This window comes from Notolepis coatsorum (genome assembly GCF_963971535.1).
Source record: "Notolepis coatsorum genome assembly, chromosome: 4".
NCBI lineage: Eukaryota > Metazoa > Chordata > Actinopteri > Aulopiformes > Paralepididae > Notolepis > Notolepis coatsorum.
The window spans coordinates 98,492,693-98,510,501 of NC_140168.1; the positions used below are offsets into that span (position 1 = coordinate 98,492,693).

Below are 17,809 nucleotides of genomic sequence, written 5' to 3' on the forward strand. Positions count from 1 at the left end.
GGACAAATATAAAAAGAAATTGTTCTGTTAAAGGGGGTAAAACTATGGAATAACTGTGACAACGAATACTAAAAGTGTAGTGCGATACATACATTTAAGAAATTATTAAAATATAAGGTGATACATAAATATAAAACCTTATTATTATCCTAATTATATTTTATAATAACATAACTATTAAAATTGTGACAAATAAAATATATATACAAAAAAAAAAAAAACGTTTGTAACCTTTTGTTTTTGCTAAATTATGTACTGAATTATGTTTTTTTGTTTTGTTTTTTTGTTAATAATGTAATGTAAAAAGGGTAGGCAATTATAAGCCTCGGCTTCAGCCTACACCTTTTCAGTCATTTACCTTTTTTTTTTTTTATAAATGTCCTACTATAAACTCCCTCCCAGCAGAACTCCGCAAACGCCCCAACTCTGGACTCATTCAAAAAAACTCCTCAAAACCCTATATACAAAAAGCTATATAAAACTACGTTATTATTATTACTACTGTACACTGCTTTGTAAAAGAAGACCGAAATAAAATCATTCATTCATTCATTCATCCTGGCAGCAGCAGTGCCAGCGGAGCCCTTCAGCAGACAGACAGTCAGCGCTCACAGCCGCGGGGTGGAACTACGAGCATGCGTGGCTCTGGGCGTCCTGCACGCTGTGGCTCACGTCCTCCCTCCAGTCTGCCTCGCCAAGAACCAAAGCACAGGAGACCGGAGAACATTACACGGTGCTACCGTGAAATGAAAAGCTTGTTTGTATGTTGGAAAAAGGAATTACTTGCTCATACGAGTTAATTATATTGTTATATTGTTTAATGTTTACACTGCCTATTTTTATTTTATACTTCCCCACTGTACTATAACTGTATGACCTGTATCATGTCTTCTACTATCCCCCTCCTTCTACTATCTAACCTCCCCCGACAAATCAAGCTCAGCTTCTTCTATGCAACAGTTGCGTCTGTCCTTCTGTATGGCAGTGAATGCTGCACCCTGAAGCCCACCCTGCAGAAGTCCCTGGATGGGTGCTACACCATCAACAGGGATGAGCGTGTCGCTAATGCAAACTTGTATGGGGGGGGGGGGGGGGGTGCTAAGGGTGAGCGAGAAAGTGGCAGTCAGGAGAATGAGGCTGGCAGGTCACTGCCAGAGACACCAAGAGCTGCCAGCCAGCAAATTTGTGCTGTGGGAGCCAACACACGGGCATCGATCACGAGGACGTCCGACACTAACGTACGTGGACGTACTCAGGAGAGATGCGGGAGCAGGAAGTACCGGCGAGCTAGCCGGACGCACGGAGGATCGGGATGACTGGAAGCACCGATGGAGGGCCCGTCCGAGGACGACCTAGATAGATAGACTATCACCATGTACCTGTACCTCCCCTACCCCATGCTGCTATGATGTCTGAATTTCCCCAAGGGGATCAATAAAGGAATATCTTATCTTAAGTAGAAAATTCCTAGTTTGGCAGCTTGGCAGACAGAGCCATGTATAGGTAGGCTGGATAATAGAATTAGAAATCAGTAGAATGGCTATTACATCATCAACAGTGGGATATTACGGCTGCCAGACCTTTGGCCCAGATCAGACCCGACAGCTGCACTCCTTGACAACAGTCAGGCCAAACGGACTGGGCTGCACTCTGTCTCCCTCTACAGGTTTAACACTACGTAGAGCATTAATACATCAAAATGTTCAGCTTTTCACCATTTCACTTACTTAAAAGGAACACGCCAACATAACATATATGAAAGTGCTCGACTTAAACTTAAACATAACATACCGGTATATGAAAGTGCTCGACTTAAACTTAAAAGTCTCTTGTAACATACAAAATAACTCAAGTCAGAATCGTCATCATTTTTAAATGAGATCGCATAGGTCTATGAATAGAGTTCACATTTCTTTCTCTATTAATCGTGCAGCCCTAGTTTTAACAATCTTCTTCAACCTCTACACCAGGGGTTCCCAAACTTTTCAGGCCAGGGCCCAGAAAATAAGGCGTCAGAGAGCCGCGGCCCAATGGACATCGTCAGGCTTTTTTTTTCTTTTTTTTTTGCCATGTGACCGATTTTTTAAGCCAAATATCACTTCAATCCTTTTAAGTTAGTTCAAGTTAGTTATTCATTTATATGTGCTATTTATGAGAGGGCTAACTTGTTGCAAAATAATAATGATAATAATAATAGCCTCATTAAGATACTATTGTTGCTTCGGTTGTTTTCAGCGTTTTATGTGCATAATCTGTTATTTAGTTTGAAATGTTCGTTGAAATAAGTAGATTTTTCGTTTTTGTTTATTTATTAAGTTAATATAAAACCATATAGTCACATTTTAGAATACAATAGAATAGAATTTTAGAATACAACTAGAAACACTGTCCTGGCCTGCTTCTAAGTTCAGTGGCCTGAAAAAAAAAAAAAAAAAAAAACAAAAAAAAAATGTAAATCATCTCGCGGCCCACCCGTGGCTGCTCGCGGCCCACCTTTGGGTCGCGACCCCGACTTTGGGAACCACTGCTCTACACGACTGGGCAGTGACTGGTTTTAACTAGGGATGTTCGATGTTGGCTTTTTTACCGATACCGATATTGTCCAACTCTTAATTTCTGATACCGATATCAACCGATACCGATTCCCCCCCCCCCCCCCCCCAAAACACGGAAGAATTAAATTTTTTGAAAACCGATACCGATAATTTCCAATATCACATTTTAATGCCAATATCGGTAGGCCGATAATATCGGACATCCCTAGTTTGAACCCTTTATCCACATAAATGTAGTTCTACAACTTCTGGAAATGAGCTACACCTGGTGTCAGTATTTGGTTATACTATTACTATTACTATATATATGTGGTGTTGCCAGACATGTACATTGTACATGTACACAGGTACTTTATTGTATCTTTTATATTATTTATCTCCTCTGTTTGGAGTCAGTTGCGTCATGTCTGTATGTATGCGTCTGTGGCTGTAGTGTGGGTGTAAGCCCAAGACCAATTTCCCAGCTGATCGGATGAACCATACTGGTAAGTCTTTTCTAGTCTGGTCTTTTCATGTACATTTACATTTAGTAATTTAGCTGAACGCTTTTATCCAAAGCGATTTACAAGTTCTGTACGACAAGTCAGCAGGAAGGGTACAACTCTTACAGCTGAGTAACAATGTTCATCAAACAGTGCTGGAACTTGGGTGCTGCAGTGTTGAGTGAATAGGAATAGAGACATATTAGTATAGTAGGACGAGGACGAGTGCATGATAGTAGAAGACAGTAGTGTTGAGTGCATAGTAGTAGAGACTAGAGACATATTTATTAGTATAGTAGGAAGAGTGCATGATAGTATACGTAGTATAGTATTTTCATAGGCTATGCTGACAACAAGAAAGAAAATGTCATTACACTGTAATAGGTAGTGATGAAGACTGTGATGAAGTACTACTCACGTTTGTAATAGGCAAACTGCAGGTAGTGGTACATGGTGGCCACGAACTTGTCCACGACAAAACCACCGACTACTGGGGTCAGCTCGCTCTCACACCGGACCTTCCTCTCCAGGACCTCTGTATAGTGATCTAGAGGGAGAGAGGGAGAGAGAGATTTTACTACATTCAATCATAATATCTATAATGAGAATGAAAGCGAGAATGACAGAATGACACCGTTAGCGATAGAGGGATAGTGGGAGAAGGAATAATTGGAACAAAACAGAATAACTAGATATCTATTCGTTTTCTTTAGCGACACCTTAAATCAACAGAAAACATGTTAGCCATCCATGTCCTTCATTGGCTGCCTGTGCAGTTTAGGATTTTAAGATCCTGTTGTTTGCATATAAAGCAACACATGGTCTGGGCCCACCCTGCCTCACGAGATCCTGCACCCCTACACCCCATTACGGTCTCCGAGGTCTGCTGACCAGTGACCAGTCCCTCCTTCTGGTCCCCAAAAATCCAGGCTAAAGAACAGGGGGGACCGTGCATTTGCGGTTGCAGCCCCCAAACTCTGGAATGAGTTGCCCCCCCCCCCCCCCCCCATTAGGCTGGCCCCAACGCTCCCAATGTTTAAATCCCATCTTAAAAACACATATTTGTTCTCCCTAGAATTTAAAAAAGATTTACAGTCTGCTGCCGTAATTTGTTTGTAGTTCTGTGTGCACTGCATTGTATTTATGTGTTTTTTTTACTATATTATTGATTGATTGTAAAGCACTTGGGTCAACCTTGTTGTTTTTAAACGTGCTATATAAATAAAGTTGGATTGGATTGGATGTTAGTGGGGGGGCTATAGGGAGGTTTAGATGTTAGCCATCCTCTGCACGTTCTACCAGCAGGTTATGGTCAGAGGCACTTTGTTGCCGTGTGTTGGGGTGAAAGATCAGAGACACTTGGCCCCGTCACCGAGCAGAAACACCCTGGATGTCGTGGCAGAGAGGAGAGGATGAAGTACAACCTTCTCTCCCTCATGAACGCCGCCTGCCGGGCCGGGGGGGGGCCAAAGTAGGGCCAGTGGGTCAGATTTGTCCCTCTGCAACAAAGATCTTTGGCCCTCCGAAGGGTTCCGGAGAATGATAAACAATTTGTTCCTCACATTTTACCCATTCACTCACACAATCACTCACACATTCACTCACACATTGATCTCGCTTTGGTGTCCTGAGGCATGCTGATTTTAATGTCCACCAAAATACTTCTATGATGTATCAAGTTATTGGGCGGCTGGGTGGCGTAGCAGAGATTGCGCTCGTCACCAATGCAAGAGACTCCGGTCTCGACTCCCCAAGTCAGCGTTGCCTGCGGCTTGGGCCAGTCGTCATACTATCTCAATTGGGCGGGTGGAAAGTCGATGGGTGGGGATTTGGACGTCGTGGACAGCGACTCCTACAGGTCGGTTGGGTGACGCCTGCACAGCAGAGACAGGAAGTAGCGGGGGCAGCGTGAGCCTCCCACGTGTTACTCCTCGCCACTGAGAGTCCGCGCTGTTTAGGTGAAAAGATGCGACAGGCTGCCTCCTCGTGTACCGGAGGGGACACGTGATGCAAGGCTTCTATCCTCACTACAGCCGACCAGTGGGAGGCATAGTCTAGCAACGTTCAAGACAGGGGAGGGAAGAATTGGAAATACGAAATTGGGATGGGAGAAAAGCAAAAAATAAGGAGAAAGTGGATAAAAAGAAATATGATGTATTATCAAGTTGTGTATAACATGAATCAGACTGTCTGAGCTTGTCCCGGTCTGCCGTCCACAGCACATACTACTAGGAATAAAGGCATCTTATCTTTGGCAAGAGGAGGAAGCTCAAATGTGCAGCCTAAGTATAGCATGCCCGCAGATCTGGAACGAATAATCTAAATAGTAACCATACTTGGGAATATTATCTATGTTGTATGTATGTAAGTAGGTAGGTATGTAAGCCTATCCTTGTTATATGTTTTGTTTGCCTCGGTTTGTGATCAGGCTCCCTCCAAAAGCTTTAAATAGCTTCTTGGGAGACCTGGCACACGACACAATTCCGAGGATGATGATACCATGATGATGATATTTATTGTATTGTATCGTGTGTGTGAATAAATTCAAATTCAAATCTAAAATACATTCACTCACACACCGACGGCGGAGGCAACCATGCAAGGTGCCGACCTGCTCATCGGGAGCAATTAGGGGTTTAAGTGTCCGGGAAACCTCCGGATTACCAGACGACTGTCATAAGTCATTCTATATGGTCTATTTACACCTTTTTTATTATATTTGAGGAGGGATTTTGACAATTACGAGGTACAAACACACTGACATTAGATCTAAGACATTTAGACCCATTTACTTGGCCCTCTGGTGTCCCAGCGGACACAACTGAGGAGCTGCCCATCGTCGGTCTCCTGTGACGGGGGTCCGAGCCTCAGTCAGATTGAAGCTAGTTCACCTTCTGCCCTCTTCATACATCACAAGCTCTTGACATGCATTATTCTGTAACACACGTACGTCTTCTTCTCTGTGCACAATTCAGTACACAAAAATATCTTAAATAAAACGTTTTAATAAAAACACTAACCTTCTTACCGTCTTATACTATCATGCACTCTTCCTACTATACTAATATTCTACTAGGGGTGTAACGGTACACAAACACCACGGTTCGGTACGTACCTCGGTTTTGAAGTCACAGTTGGGTACAGGGTTTTGAAGTCACAGTTCGGTACAGGGTTCTGAAGTCACAGTTGGGTACAGGGTTTTGAAGTCACAGTTCGGTACAGGGTTTTGAAGTCACAGTTGGGTACAGGGTTTTGAAGTCACAGTTCGGTACAGGGTTTTGAAGTCACAGTTGGGTACAGGGTTCTGAAGTCACAGTTGGGTACAGGGTTCTGAAGTCACAGTTCGGTACAGGGTTGTGAAGTCACAGTTCGGTACAGGGTTTTGAAGTCACAGTTGGGTACAGGGTTTTGAAGTCACAGTTGGGTACAGGGTTTTGAAGTCACAGTTCGGTACGGGGTTTTGAAGTCACAGTTCGGTACAGGGTTTTGAAGTCACAGTTCGGTACAGGGTTGTGAAGTCACAGTTCGGTATAGGGTTTTGAAGTCACAGTTGGGTACAGGGTTCTGAAGTCACAGTTGGGTACAGGGTTGTGAAGTCACAGTTCGGTACAGGGTTTTGAAGTCACAGTTCGGTACAGGGTTTTGAAGTCACAGTTGGGTACAGGGTTTTCGGTACAGTGGGGGAAAGTTGACGTTTATTTATTTATTTGGCTTTCCATGTTCCCCTCAGGGGTGATGATGCAGTAACTGTTAAGTAGGGCTGTCAAAGAATATTCTATATTCAAATTAATAATCGACTTATATATAATATATAAAAATATGCTCGATATTGGCTTTTTTACCGATACCGATATTGTCCAACTCTTAATTTCCGATACCGATATCAACCGATATCAACCGATACCGATATATGCAGGGTTTCCCCGTCCAAAAAACGTAATAATTTCAGGTAACTAATAATTTCACTGGATATATATATATAACAAATATTGTTATTGTTTTTTTTTGTTTTTAAACCGATACCGATATTTTCCGATATCACATTTTACTGCCGATATCGGCCGATAATATCGGTCGGCCGATAATATCGGACATCCCTAATAAAAATATATATTTTAGATTGTGGGCCTGAATGCGCTGCATGACTGATAGGAGACACAACGTCATTGAACTGAATAAACCGCGACCACCATCCCTCAGGGTAAAACGTTATTGAATAGAGAAAGAAGCGTCATGCAGGTCCCTAATGGTAAATACTATTTCCTGTTTCATGCCAAGGAAAATATATAAATTCATGTTTATCACACCTAGAGCTGCCGCGATTACCGCATTACCGCGGTATCGCTGTTACATCACGCCCACCGCAAGAGTAGGTTGAATACCGCGTCACCGCTGTTTTTTTTTTTATAATAATAAAGTAAGAGCTTGCGGCTCTGCAGATATACCCTACTCCTCTATCGAGGTTCCAAGCGACCCTATTGGGTACCAGAAAAGTCATGTGAAACATTGCAGACCACTGATTGGTCAGAAGAGAGACGCGTCACACCTTGGATCGTCTTGCAGTGCTTTTACTTCCTGAATCTCAGCCATTGATCAGAGCTCAGTCACAACACGGCTAATATACGTTAGCTCCCACCGGAGACCGGAGTGGATTACCGACGTACCGTCGCTCCTCAGGGAACGAGGCATAATGATTTTACTGCAACGAAATGTTATAATAAAAGCCCTTCGTTCTATACACTTGTCTGATTGAAAACTTTATTAACAGACCGCAGAATGGGTACAACTCTGCACGCTCTGAGCAAAGAAAGGAACTGAGATATGAATTGAGTAACGCTTGCCTTGCTATGGTCCGGTAAATACGAACGTGTAACTATATAACGTAATGCCACAAAACGAATGCCTTTGTAATCATAAGTAGTAACGTTATAATAATAAGAAGAAGAAGAAACGGTCGGGGGGTAACCGGCGCGCGCGCCGCTACCACCCCTGCCCGCGACACAGAGGGGATACTTCGAATCCGTGTTTCACTTTTAACGAATGCGTGCTTGCCGAATCCCAAACAATATTCATGCTGCAAAGTCATCCTCTAAAGATAGACATTTAGACTAGAGGCAGGCTATATGCTATAAAGAGTAGACTACTACTAAAAAAAAATGCATTCAAACTTTTTTTTTTAATTTTTTGTGTGCGTGCGGTAATACCGCAGCGGTAGGAAATATTTTGCAAATTTGTGCGGTAAGGAAAACAGCAATACCGCGGCAGCTCTAATCACACCTTGTTTGGAGGCGCGTTGCTGTGTATGAATGTCCGTTTTATATGCCGCAAACTATCATTAATTTGATCTCCGAGAGACGGTCCCTTCTCAATCTAGCACCAATCCTCCTCACGCACTGAAAGAGAGAGGGTGTGTGTATACGTGTGTACGTGTGTGTGCCACACTATGAGGCTATGCTAAATCACAGGTAATCTTCTCAGTGTTGTGCGTGGGCTGAACGAACATCCGGCCCTTTGTGCAAGTTATATTTTGGGAAGGGGTGAACTAGTACAAAAAAAGGCTCTGCATGCGTTGGTGGTTAACGTACCGTTGCATTCGTTCAGTACACAGCACGTTCAGTGAGTTCAGTACGGATACGTGTACCATTACACCCCTAGTCTCTACTACCATGCACTCAACACTACTGTCTTATACTATCATGCACTCTTCCTACTATAATAACATGTCTCTACTACAGTATATGCACTCAACACTACTGTCTTATACTATCATGCACTTCCTACTATACTAACATGTCTCTACTATATGCACTCAACACTACTGTCTTGTACCATCATGCACTCTTCCTATTATACTAATATGTCTCTATTACGCTGCACTCAACACTGCAGCACCCAAGTTCCAGCACTGTTTGATGAACATTGTTACTCAGCTGATAAGAGTTGTGCCCTTCCTGCTGACTTGTCGTACAGAACTTGTAAGTCGCTTTGGATAAAAGTGTTCAGCTAAATGTAAAATGTACAAAGCTTTTTTGCACATCAGTCTGTAACTACCAATCATTTTCATACATCTGCCCTGACTGGATGACAGGTTGTTTGTTTTAGACACATCCCAGCTTCCTAATTGGGTACACATAATTCTTTGGCACAGCACTATGGGACATTTCCCAGTGGGAACGTTGGTAGCCTATATTATATACACCATCTGTTCAATGGCTGCATGCATTTGCTACGTACATATGCTCTCTTCCTCGCCCACACATTACTCTGTAAATGTAATCAGCCACCATGTAAATTAGATCATACGGCAGAGATTCCTAGTTTGTGATGAATGGGATCGGCTCCCTGAGAATGTGGACTATGTCTCTTTAACGATAGTCCTTAGGGAACAAGAAAAGAGGGCAGGGTTTGAGATAAGTCAATTACGAAATGAAGTAGATGCAGAGATCAAGACAAAGGAGGTATATAGACCACAGAGGCAGAGAGAGCAGTCGGACAGGGAGAAAGACGAGGACAGACAGACAGACATGGAGAAAGAGGAGGACAGACAGACAGACAGACAGACAGACAGACATGGAGAAAGAGGAGGACAGACAGACAGGGAGAAAGACGAGGACAGACAGGCAGACAGACAGACAGACAGACGAAGACAGACAGACGGACCTGCGATGAAGGAATAGACATCTGGGGAATTATTATATTTATTTTGAATGGAGTGATCAAGATAAAGGAGGAAAACTGATGAACACATTTCCCAGGAAATATACACATTTCTCAGTATATATATATATACAAATTTTTCAGGATATAAACATTTCCCAGGGTATGTGCACATAACCTGGAGGTCAATAGTCTGTTAATAAGCCTCTAATACAGTGAACACATGATGGTTCCTAATCTAACCTTTTTATGCACGTTTGTTTATAAAGCCAACCCTTACCTTAACTCAAATCGTAACCCGACTGGAGACGCCTAACCATGACCCTAAAAGAGATCATTGGTACACCTTCATTTATAAAGCAATTATTGGTCAGCTCCCTCACCATCACATCAAACCCATTTTACAGCTTACGATCCCAGGACTATTTATATGCCTCAGTACCCAGAAACCGCACAGAGTTTGGGAAAAGGGCCTTCATGTTCTCTGCTCCCTCTGCCTGGAATGGACTTAAAAAAAAGACGTTGAAACTGCAGGCCCTCACTACCATATCTGATTTTAAACTTCAAACTACAGGCATTTTGGGGGCGGCTACGTGGTGCAGTGGGCAAGGCGCTCACCACGAATACTGGATACTGGGCTCGAACAAATTCGTCCCCTGTTCGAGCCCAGCGCTCCACATTGCTTTCAGTTTAGCTGGTCGTCCGCACTAATACACATTGGCAGTATTAGGGGGAGGGAAACTGATGGGTGGGGATCGGGCGTTGTGGACAGCGACTCCCACAGGTCGGTTGGTGCGCCTGCGCAGTAGAATCAGGAAGCGACGGGGGCGGGGCCCCTCCGAAGCCCAGACCCCTGACACTGAAAGATCAAGCCGTGCAGGTGGAAAGATGCGACTGCCGTTACCTCGAGTATCGGAGGGGACTCGTGCTATGTATGACTTAGTCCACATTGCAGCCGGCTTGTGGGAGGCATGAAACAGCATTCAAAGACAGGGGAGGGTTGGACGATACGAAAATTGGGATGGGAGAAAAATGGAAAATGGGAGAAAAAGTGGATCAAATTTTTTTTTACAGGCATTTTAAAGAATGAGATGGGAGAATGTCGATGCTTCGCATAATGTGGTGTTATATTTTATATTTATTAACTTGACCTTCTCTCCCCAGCAACCTCCTGCAAAGCATCATCTTCCCTCCTCTTTCTACCTTTTTACCCTACCCTCCAATCTCCCCTAATCCCATTCAATCTAGTTTGCTGCAGCTCAAATGTATCCCCTTGCCCCACTTTGCCTTTTATGTCTCGGTCTGTGTATTTTGTATGTTTGTTTTTGTTTTGCTACCATTTTGGGCAGGTCTTGCTTGAAAAAGAGATCATTGATCTTAAATGACTACCTGGTAAAATGAAGGTTAAATTAAAAAAAATATATATACTGCAAACATTTGGTGGTTAATATCCTAATATTTTTCAATAACAAAAAACTAAATGTGCACAGACTACTATGCCCTGGACACGCGCACATTTACCTACCCGATGGGTAACGTACATAACAGCAGTTTTTGTACGTCATTGTCTGCATTTTTACTTCATTGTACTTAGGTTCTACTTTAGTTTGTATATTTGTATAGTGTTGGGACTTTATTCCTCTTTGATTCACTTTTTTTTTACTGTATGAAGCACATTCTCAGGGGCTCATACAGAACCAAGCATTTGACTGTAATGTACATGTACTTTATACGTGACAAATAAAAGCAAACTTGAACATAACCCGAGAAATGTTTAAGATCATCGCTCCCCCCCCCCCCCCCCCCCACACTTACCGTCACATATAGACAGGGGTGTAAAAAGTACCCAGAAGTTATACTTAAGTGAAAGTATGGGTACCGTCTCAAAATCGTACTCAAGTAAAAGTCAGAGTATCTGGCTAAAAACACATGTGAGTAAAACTAAAAAAGTGTCTACTTTTAAATGTACTTAAGTACTAAAAAGTAGAAGTAAAAACTTTTTTTCTGACCGTCTATTCTTCTGATAGCAGGTGTTTAATCAAAGATTCCCGCTTTCTAGACTTGCACAAGGACCAATCAGCATGGGTATGGGCGGGTTCATTTTCCATTGATGGGGATTTGATTGGCTGTTTTTAAATAAAGTGCGGCCGCAGGATTAATAATGTTAACGTTAGTTCGGCCAGAGAAACAAATATAATATTTTAATATAATTAAAATGGTTGGACCTGCAAGATTTGTACTTGGTAGGTCTGCATTTTAAATGTAAGGAGTAAAAATTATGTTTTTCTCTCTCTCTGAAATGTAATTGAGTAAAAGTACAAGTATACAAACCTAATAATACTCGAGTAAAGTACAAATCCCCCAAAACAGTACTTAAGTATTGTAACGAAGTACAATTACTCAAGTACTTTACACCCCTGCACATAGACCGCAGATTCATAGACGAGAGCGAGAATAAAAGGCGTAGACCAGAGAACGCGCGGACAGACGTACCAGCGATGGAAGGGTAGAAGTCTTTAAAGTCCTTGATCTCCCGCGCGCCCTCCGAGGCGGCCAGACACTCGTCGTACACCTTGAAGAAGTCCCGCAGGGCCAGCTCCATGTCGGACACAGAGGTGCGATAGTTGTCTCCGTTATAGGCCCGCACCGCGCGCACAAACAGAGTCTGGAACAAGAGGATGTAACAAACCATCAACTACACTAGTCACAGCACACACATCCACACTCACTTTAAATAAACTACACACGCACCGTAACACCCACTTTACTCACTTTAGACACTTTATATTTATTGGTAAAGAGATTTGCACTACAATTCATACCTCATTGCACCTTACCCTACCTAAGTTGTACCTCATCCCATTTCTGCACTGTACTGTATACTGTAATGTACTGTAACTCACCGTTACTCTTTTTGACTCTGTATTGTATATTGTATATTGACTGAACACTTTGTTTACGTACTTTTGACTAGTTTCTATTTTATACTTTTTATCTATTTTTATCTAGCACACACCCAGGGGCTCATACAGAAAAAAGCATTTCATGGAAAAGTATTCTGTATTTTACTATGACAACTAACTTGACAAGAGATTTAACGAGACATTTACACCAAGCGTTGCAGGGGCAAGGCTAAGAGAATAGTCAAAGACTCTAGCTACCCAAACAACTGCCTCTTTGCACTGCTGCGCTCAGGCAAGCGCATCCATCTACACTCATTGCACGCGCATCCACATGCACACACTCACTTTAAACAAACACTCACCTTAACACTACACCATATTTTTTATCTATTTATTAAAACGATGCACTACATCCATACCTAATTTTTTTTTTTTTGGTACCTCATTGTCTGCATTTTACTTCATTGTACTTAGGTTGTACTTTAGTTTGTATAGTGTTGGGACTTTATTCGTCTCACTTTGTTTACTGTATGAAGCACATTCTCAGGGGGGCTCATACAGAACCAAGCATTTCACTGTAATGTACATGTACTTTATAGGTGACAAATAAAAGCAAACTTGAACTTGATAGTAACAACAACAACCTTTTACCACCATACGAGGACACAGAGTACCGATTTACCTTTTAATAAATACGATACGGAGTACAGATCCAATCCATTACTTTTATGAAAACAATATTACACTCTTAGACCATTCATTTGGGGTCGCTGGACAGAAAGGATTGAGATTTATTTATTTCCAGTAAAGAGAAATACTGCAGAAAATACTGAAAATCTAAATGCTTTTCTTTGATTCCCCGACAGATTCTAGTATTTGGGGATATTTAGTATTCTCCTCATACCATTACAGATGTTTACCCTGGCATCAGCCCAATATTTATACCCATTTACCCTGGAATCAGTCCAATATTTATACCTATTTACCCTGGAATCAGTCCAATATTTATACCTATTTACCCTGGAATAAGTCCAATATTTATACCTATTTACCCTGGAATCAGTCCAATATTTATACCTATTTACCCTGGAATCAGTCCAATATTTATAAAGATTTACCCTGGCATCTGCCTAATATTTATACCTATTTACCTTGGAATCAGTCCAATATTTATACCTATTTAGTATTTACTGCCCTACAAAGGCAAACTAATAATATATTGTGATCATATTTGGTTGTGATTGTGTCACTTGGGTATGCGTGCCATAATTACTACACTGTGGCTAAAGAGCCTCCTCCTGTTGTATATTCAGAGAATTTCAGACAGAAATAAATGCTACTCGTTTGAACAATGAAGTTTAAGTAAATGTATTCATTTATTACCCAGGGACAGTGCACATCAATCAAATCAAATGTGCCAGAGTTAGCTAATGAGATAGTTAGTTTTCATTCGTAGTCCCTACAGGGTACCTGGAGGAAACCCACGCGAACACGGGGAGAACATGCACAAACTCCACCGGGGTTCGAACCCACGACCTTCGTGCTGTGAGTCAGTGGTGCTGCCCATGTGTGAAAGTGTTCATATACAATCCCTGCTTTCTACTAAACTATTCTATGAATATAAGTTTCCATACAAGCCTGACATCTTGTGGGTCAACTTGACCCCTCCCACTCTGTCCACATCAAACAGACATGCACCCGCAGAGAGCCAAGATTAGGGTGGTGGTGTGTGTGTGTGTGCGTGTGTGTGTGCAGATGCACGGTGCGTTATGGATCTTATATACATGTATGTGTGCTGCTCACCATGAAAACATAGCTTTGGGTCACGTGTGTGAGCTAGCAAGTAATTTAGTAAGTGAGAGTGAATGAGCGAGCTAGTGAGTGAGTGAGAGTGAGTGAGTGAGCTAGCGTATGAGTAAGTCTTAGTGAGTGAACGAGCATGTGAGTGAGTGAGCGAGCTAGTGTATGAGTAAGTGAGAATGAGTGAGTGAGCGAGCTAGTGTATGAGTAAGTGAGTGAATGAGTGAGTGAGCGAGCTAGTGTATGAGTGAGTGAGTGAACGAACTAGTGAGTGAGTGAGCGAGCTAGTGTATGAGTGAGTGAGTGAACTAGTGAGTGAGTGAGCGAGCTAGTGTATGAGTGAGTGAGTGAACGAACTAGTGAGTGAGTGAGCTAGTGAGTGAGTGAGCTAGTGTATGAGTACTGTAAGTGAGTGAATGAGCTAGTGTATGAGTGAGTGAGTGAGCGAGTAATGAGCTAGTGTATGAGTACTGTAAGTGAGTGAATGAGTGAGTGTATGAGTGAGTGATTGAGCGAGTAATGAGCTAGTGTATGAGTAAGTGAGCTAGTGTATGAGTACTGTAAGTGAGTGAGTGAGTGAATGAGTGAGTGAGTGAGCTAGTGTATGAGTACTGTAAGTGAGTGAATGAGTGAGTGTATGAGTGAGTGATTGAGCGAGTAATGAGCTAGTGTATGAGTAAGTGAGTAAGCTAGTGTATGAGTACTGTAAGTGAGTGAGTGAGTAAGTGAGCTAGTGTATGAGTACTGTAAGTGAGTGAACGAGCTAGTGTATGAGTGAGTGAGTGAGTGAGCTAGTGTATGAGTGAGTGTATGAGTGAGTGAGTGAGCGAGTAATGAGCTAGTGTATGAGTAAGTGAGTGAGTGAGCTAGTGTATGAGTACTGTAAGTGAGTGAGTGAGCTAGTGTATGAGTGAGTGTATGAGTGAGTGAGTGAGTGAGCTAGTGTATGAGTGAGTGAGTGAGTGAGTGAGTGAGTGAGTGAGTGAGTAGTGAACGTCAGCAAAACAAAGGAGATGATTGTGGACTTCAGGAGGTCGGGGGTCAAGGACTACAGCCCCCTCAGCATCGACGGGGCACCGGTTGAGAGAGTCAACAGCTTTAAGTACCTCGGAGCCTACATATCCGAGGACTTGACATGGACCACACACATTGACAGTGTTGTGAAGAAGGCACGACAACGCCTCTACTTCCTCAGGCGCCTAAGGAAGTTCCAAGTCAGTCAGAAGATCCTTAAGAACTTCTACTCATGTACAATAGAGAGCATCTTGACCGGCAACATCACCTCCTGGTTTGGGAATAGCACTGCACAAGACCGAAGCAGACTACAAAGAGTGACACGTTCAGCCGAACGCACAATTGGAGGGGGGCTCCCCACCCTCCAGAACATTTACAACAAGCGTTGCACGGGCAAGGCTAAGAGAATCATTAAAGACTCCAGTCACCCGAACAACTGCCTCTTTGAACTGCTGCGGTCAGGCAAGCGATACCGGAGTCTCAAGGCGAGCACAGAAAGACTCAGAAGAAGCTTCTATCCCCAGGCCATCAGGCTGCTAAACGAACAATGAATGAAAACTACACAACAACAACCACCAAACGCACATAGCACACACATCCACACGCACACACTCACTTTAAACAAACACACTGTAGCACCCACTCCACACACTTTATAGCACACACCCACTTTAAACAAACACACTGTAGCACCCACTCCCCACACTTTATATTTATTGATGAAGGATTGCACTACAACTCGTACACCTTACTGTAAATTGTACCTAAAATTAGTGATGTGACGTTTGAAGCGAGGCTCCGGAGCTTGTGTCGAGCAATCCAGCTTTTTTTAAGTGGAGCCTGTATCGAAGCGCGTATCAGGTGACGTACTGATGACGTCCGAAGCCTCGGTCCGGGGGGTACCGCCCCCGAAGCCCCACTCCGGGGGGTACCGCCCCCGAAGCCCCACTCCGCGTCACTGATTCAGGAAATGGCTTCGGGGTTGGTGCGCAACGCGTCTCCAACACGGGATCATCCCTATGTTCCCCGGAACATCCCCGCAACACAAGTGTCGACATAGGAATTCATTACGAGTTTCTTTGCGTTGGAGAATCCCGTGGAGTACTGGGAAAGACAAATAAATGTGTATCCTAATAATCCCAACATATATATATATAACAGATGGTAGCGCGAGGCACTGTCAGTCACGATGGACTTCAAGCGTTGTGAAGTGACTGGCGAGCAGCGGTACTGCGAGTTAAACTCACTCCACTTAAAAAGACACACTTTACACGTCATGAAGAGTGAATTCACCTTGGTGTAGCGGTCTGTGCTGTCACCTGTTGCCCGTGTCACGGCAGACCCGGGTTCTAAACTCCCTCGGGGCATCGAAGAAAGTTAAACACAACTCAAAAAAGGTGACCATATGATATCATCTCCGTTACATATAAACTTGCTGTAATGTCTAAATTGCTGTGCCTAATCTGATCACATCTGTATGATCCAAATGCAGGATGGCATGTCGATTTTGAGTTGCTTTTTCTGAATAAAAATTAATGAAGCAAGCACTTGTCCCTGCCATCATTCTGTTAGAAAAACACACTATATTAAATTATAGAATGTTGTAGTAACACAACTTAAGCACTTTCTCCTCTGTCCCTGCCATCATTCTGTTAGATAAACACACATTATTATTTGTTTATTGGCATCATCATCACTCTGCCTGTTCTACATTTATTGTCCACTTGATGGCACAGTAGAGCAAATGCACCATGAAGCTTCGACACATGTGTGGTACAATTGGATGGAAAGCCTCAATGCTTCATGAAGCTTCATCTCGCCATCACTACCTAAAATTGTACCTCATCCCATTTCTGCTTTGCACTAGATAGTACTGTACATTAGTACACTGCATAGTATTGTATATTATATGGTAACTCAGAACATTGTACATATGTCTATACCGAACACTGTGACCTCATTTTTCTTCTTCTAAATTACATGCTATATTATGTTATTTGATACTATCTTGTCTAGCACAGTCTCTGGAGCGTAACAGTAAGAAGCATTTTGTATGAAAGTATTCTGTACTTCTGTATGACAACTATTAAAGAACTTGAACTTGAACTAGTGAGCTGACCTCGTAGGACTTGGTCTCCAGGTCCTTCAGGTGGTCGTCTGATCCAGGCAGGCTCTTGTAGTAGGCCATGTTCCTCTTCATCATCTCGTCGTCTGGGTGCTTGAGCAGGAAGGTGTGGGCGGCGGACACTGCTTTGGCCAGGTTGTCTGACTGAGAGAGAGTAACACACACACGTCTTTATTTAGGCCACATCTGGGGACATTGCACTGACGTATATGCGTCCCCTGCCCCTAACAACTACAATGCATAACCCTAACCTTAGCCACTCTCTCCAAATTG

At 42.8% G+C, this 17,809-nt stretch overlaps 1 protein-coding gene across 1 annotated transcript in view; it reads right to left on the bottom strand.

The window, feature by feature from the left end:
• Nucleotides 1–17,809, bottom strand: part of crtap (cartilage associated protein) — a 32,906-nt gene that overhangs the window by 13,727 nt on the left and 1,370 nt on the right. Inside the window, exons 2-4 of the mRNA XM_084311785.1 lie at nucleotides 17,531–17,680; nucleotides 12,188–12,359; nucleotides 3,456–3,584 (exon numbers count right to left, since the gene is read on the bottom strand). Of these exons, the coding sequence (XP_084167911.1) occupies nucleotides 3,456–3,584; nucleotides 12,188–12,359; nucleotides 17,531–17,680 (451 nt within the window). The remainder of the gene's footprint in view (nucleotides 1–3,455; nucleotides 3,585–12,187; nucleotides 12,360–17,530; nucleotides 17,681–17,809) is intronic.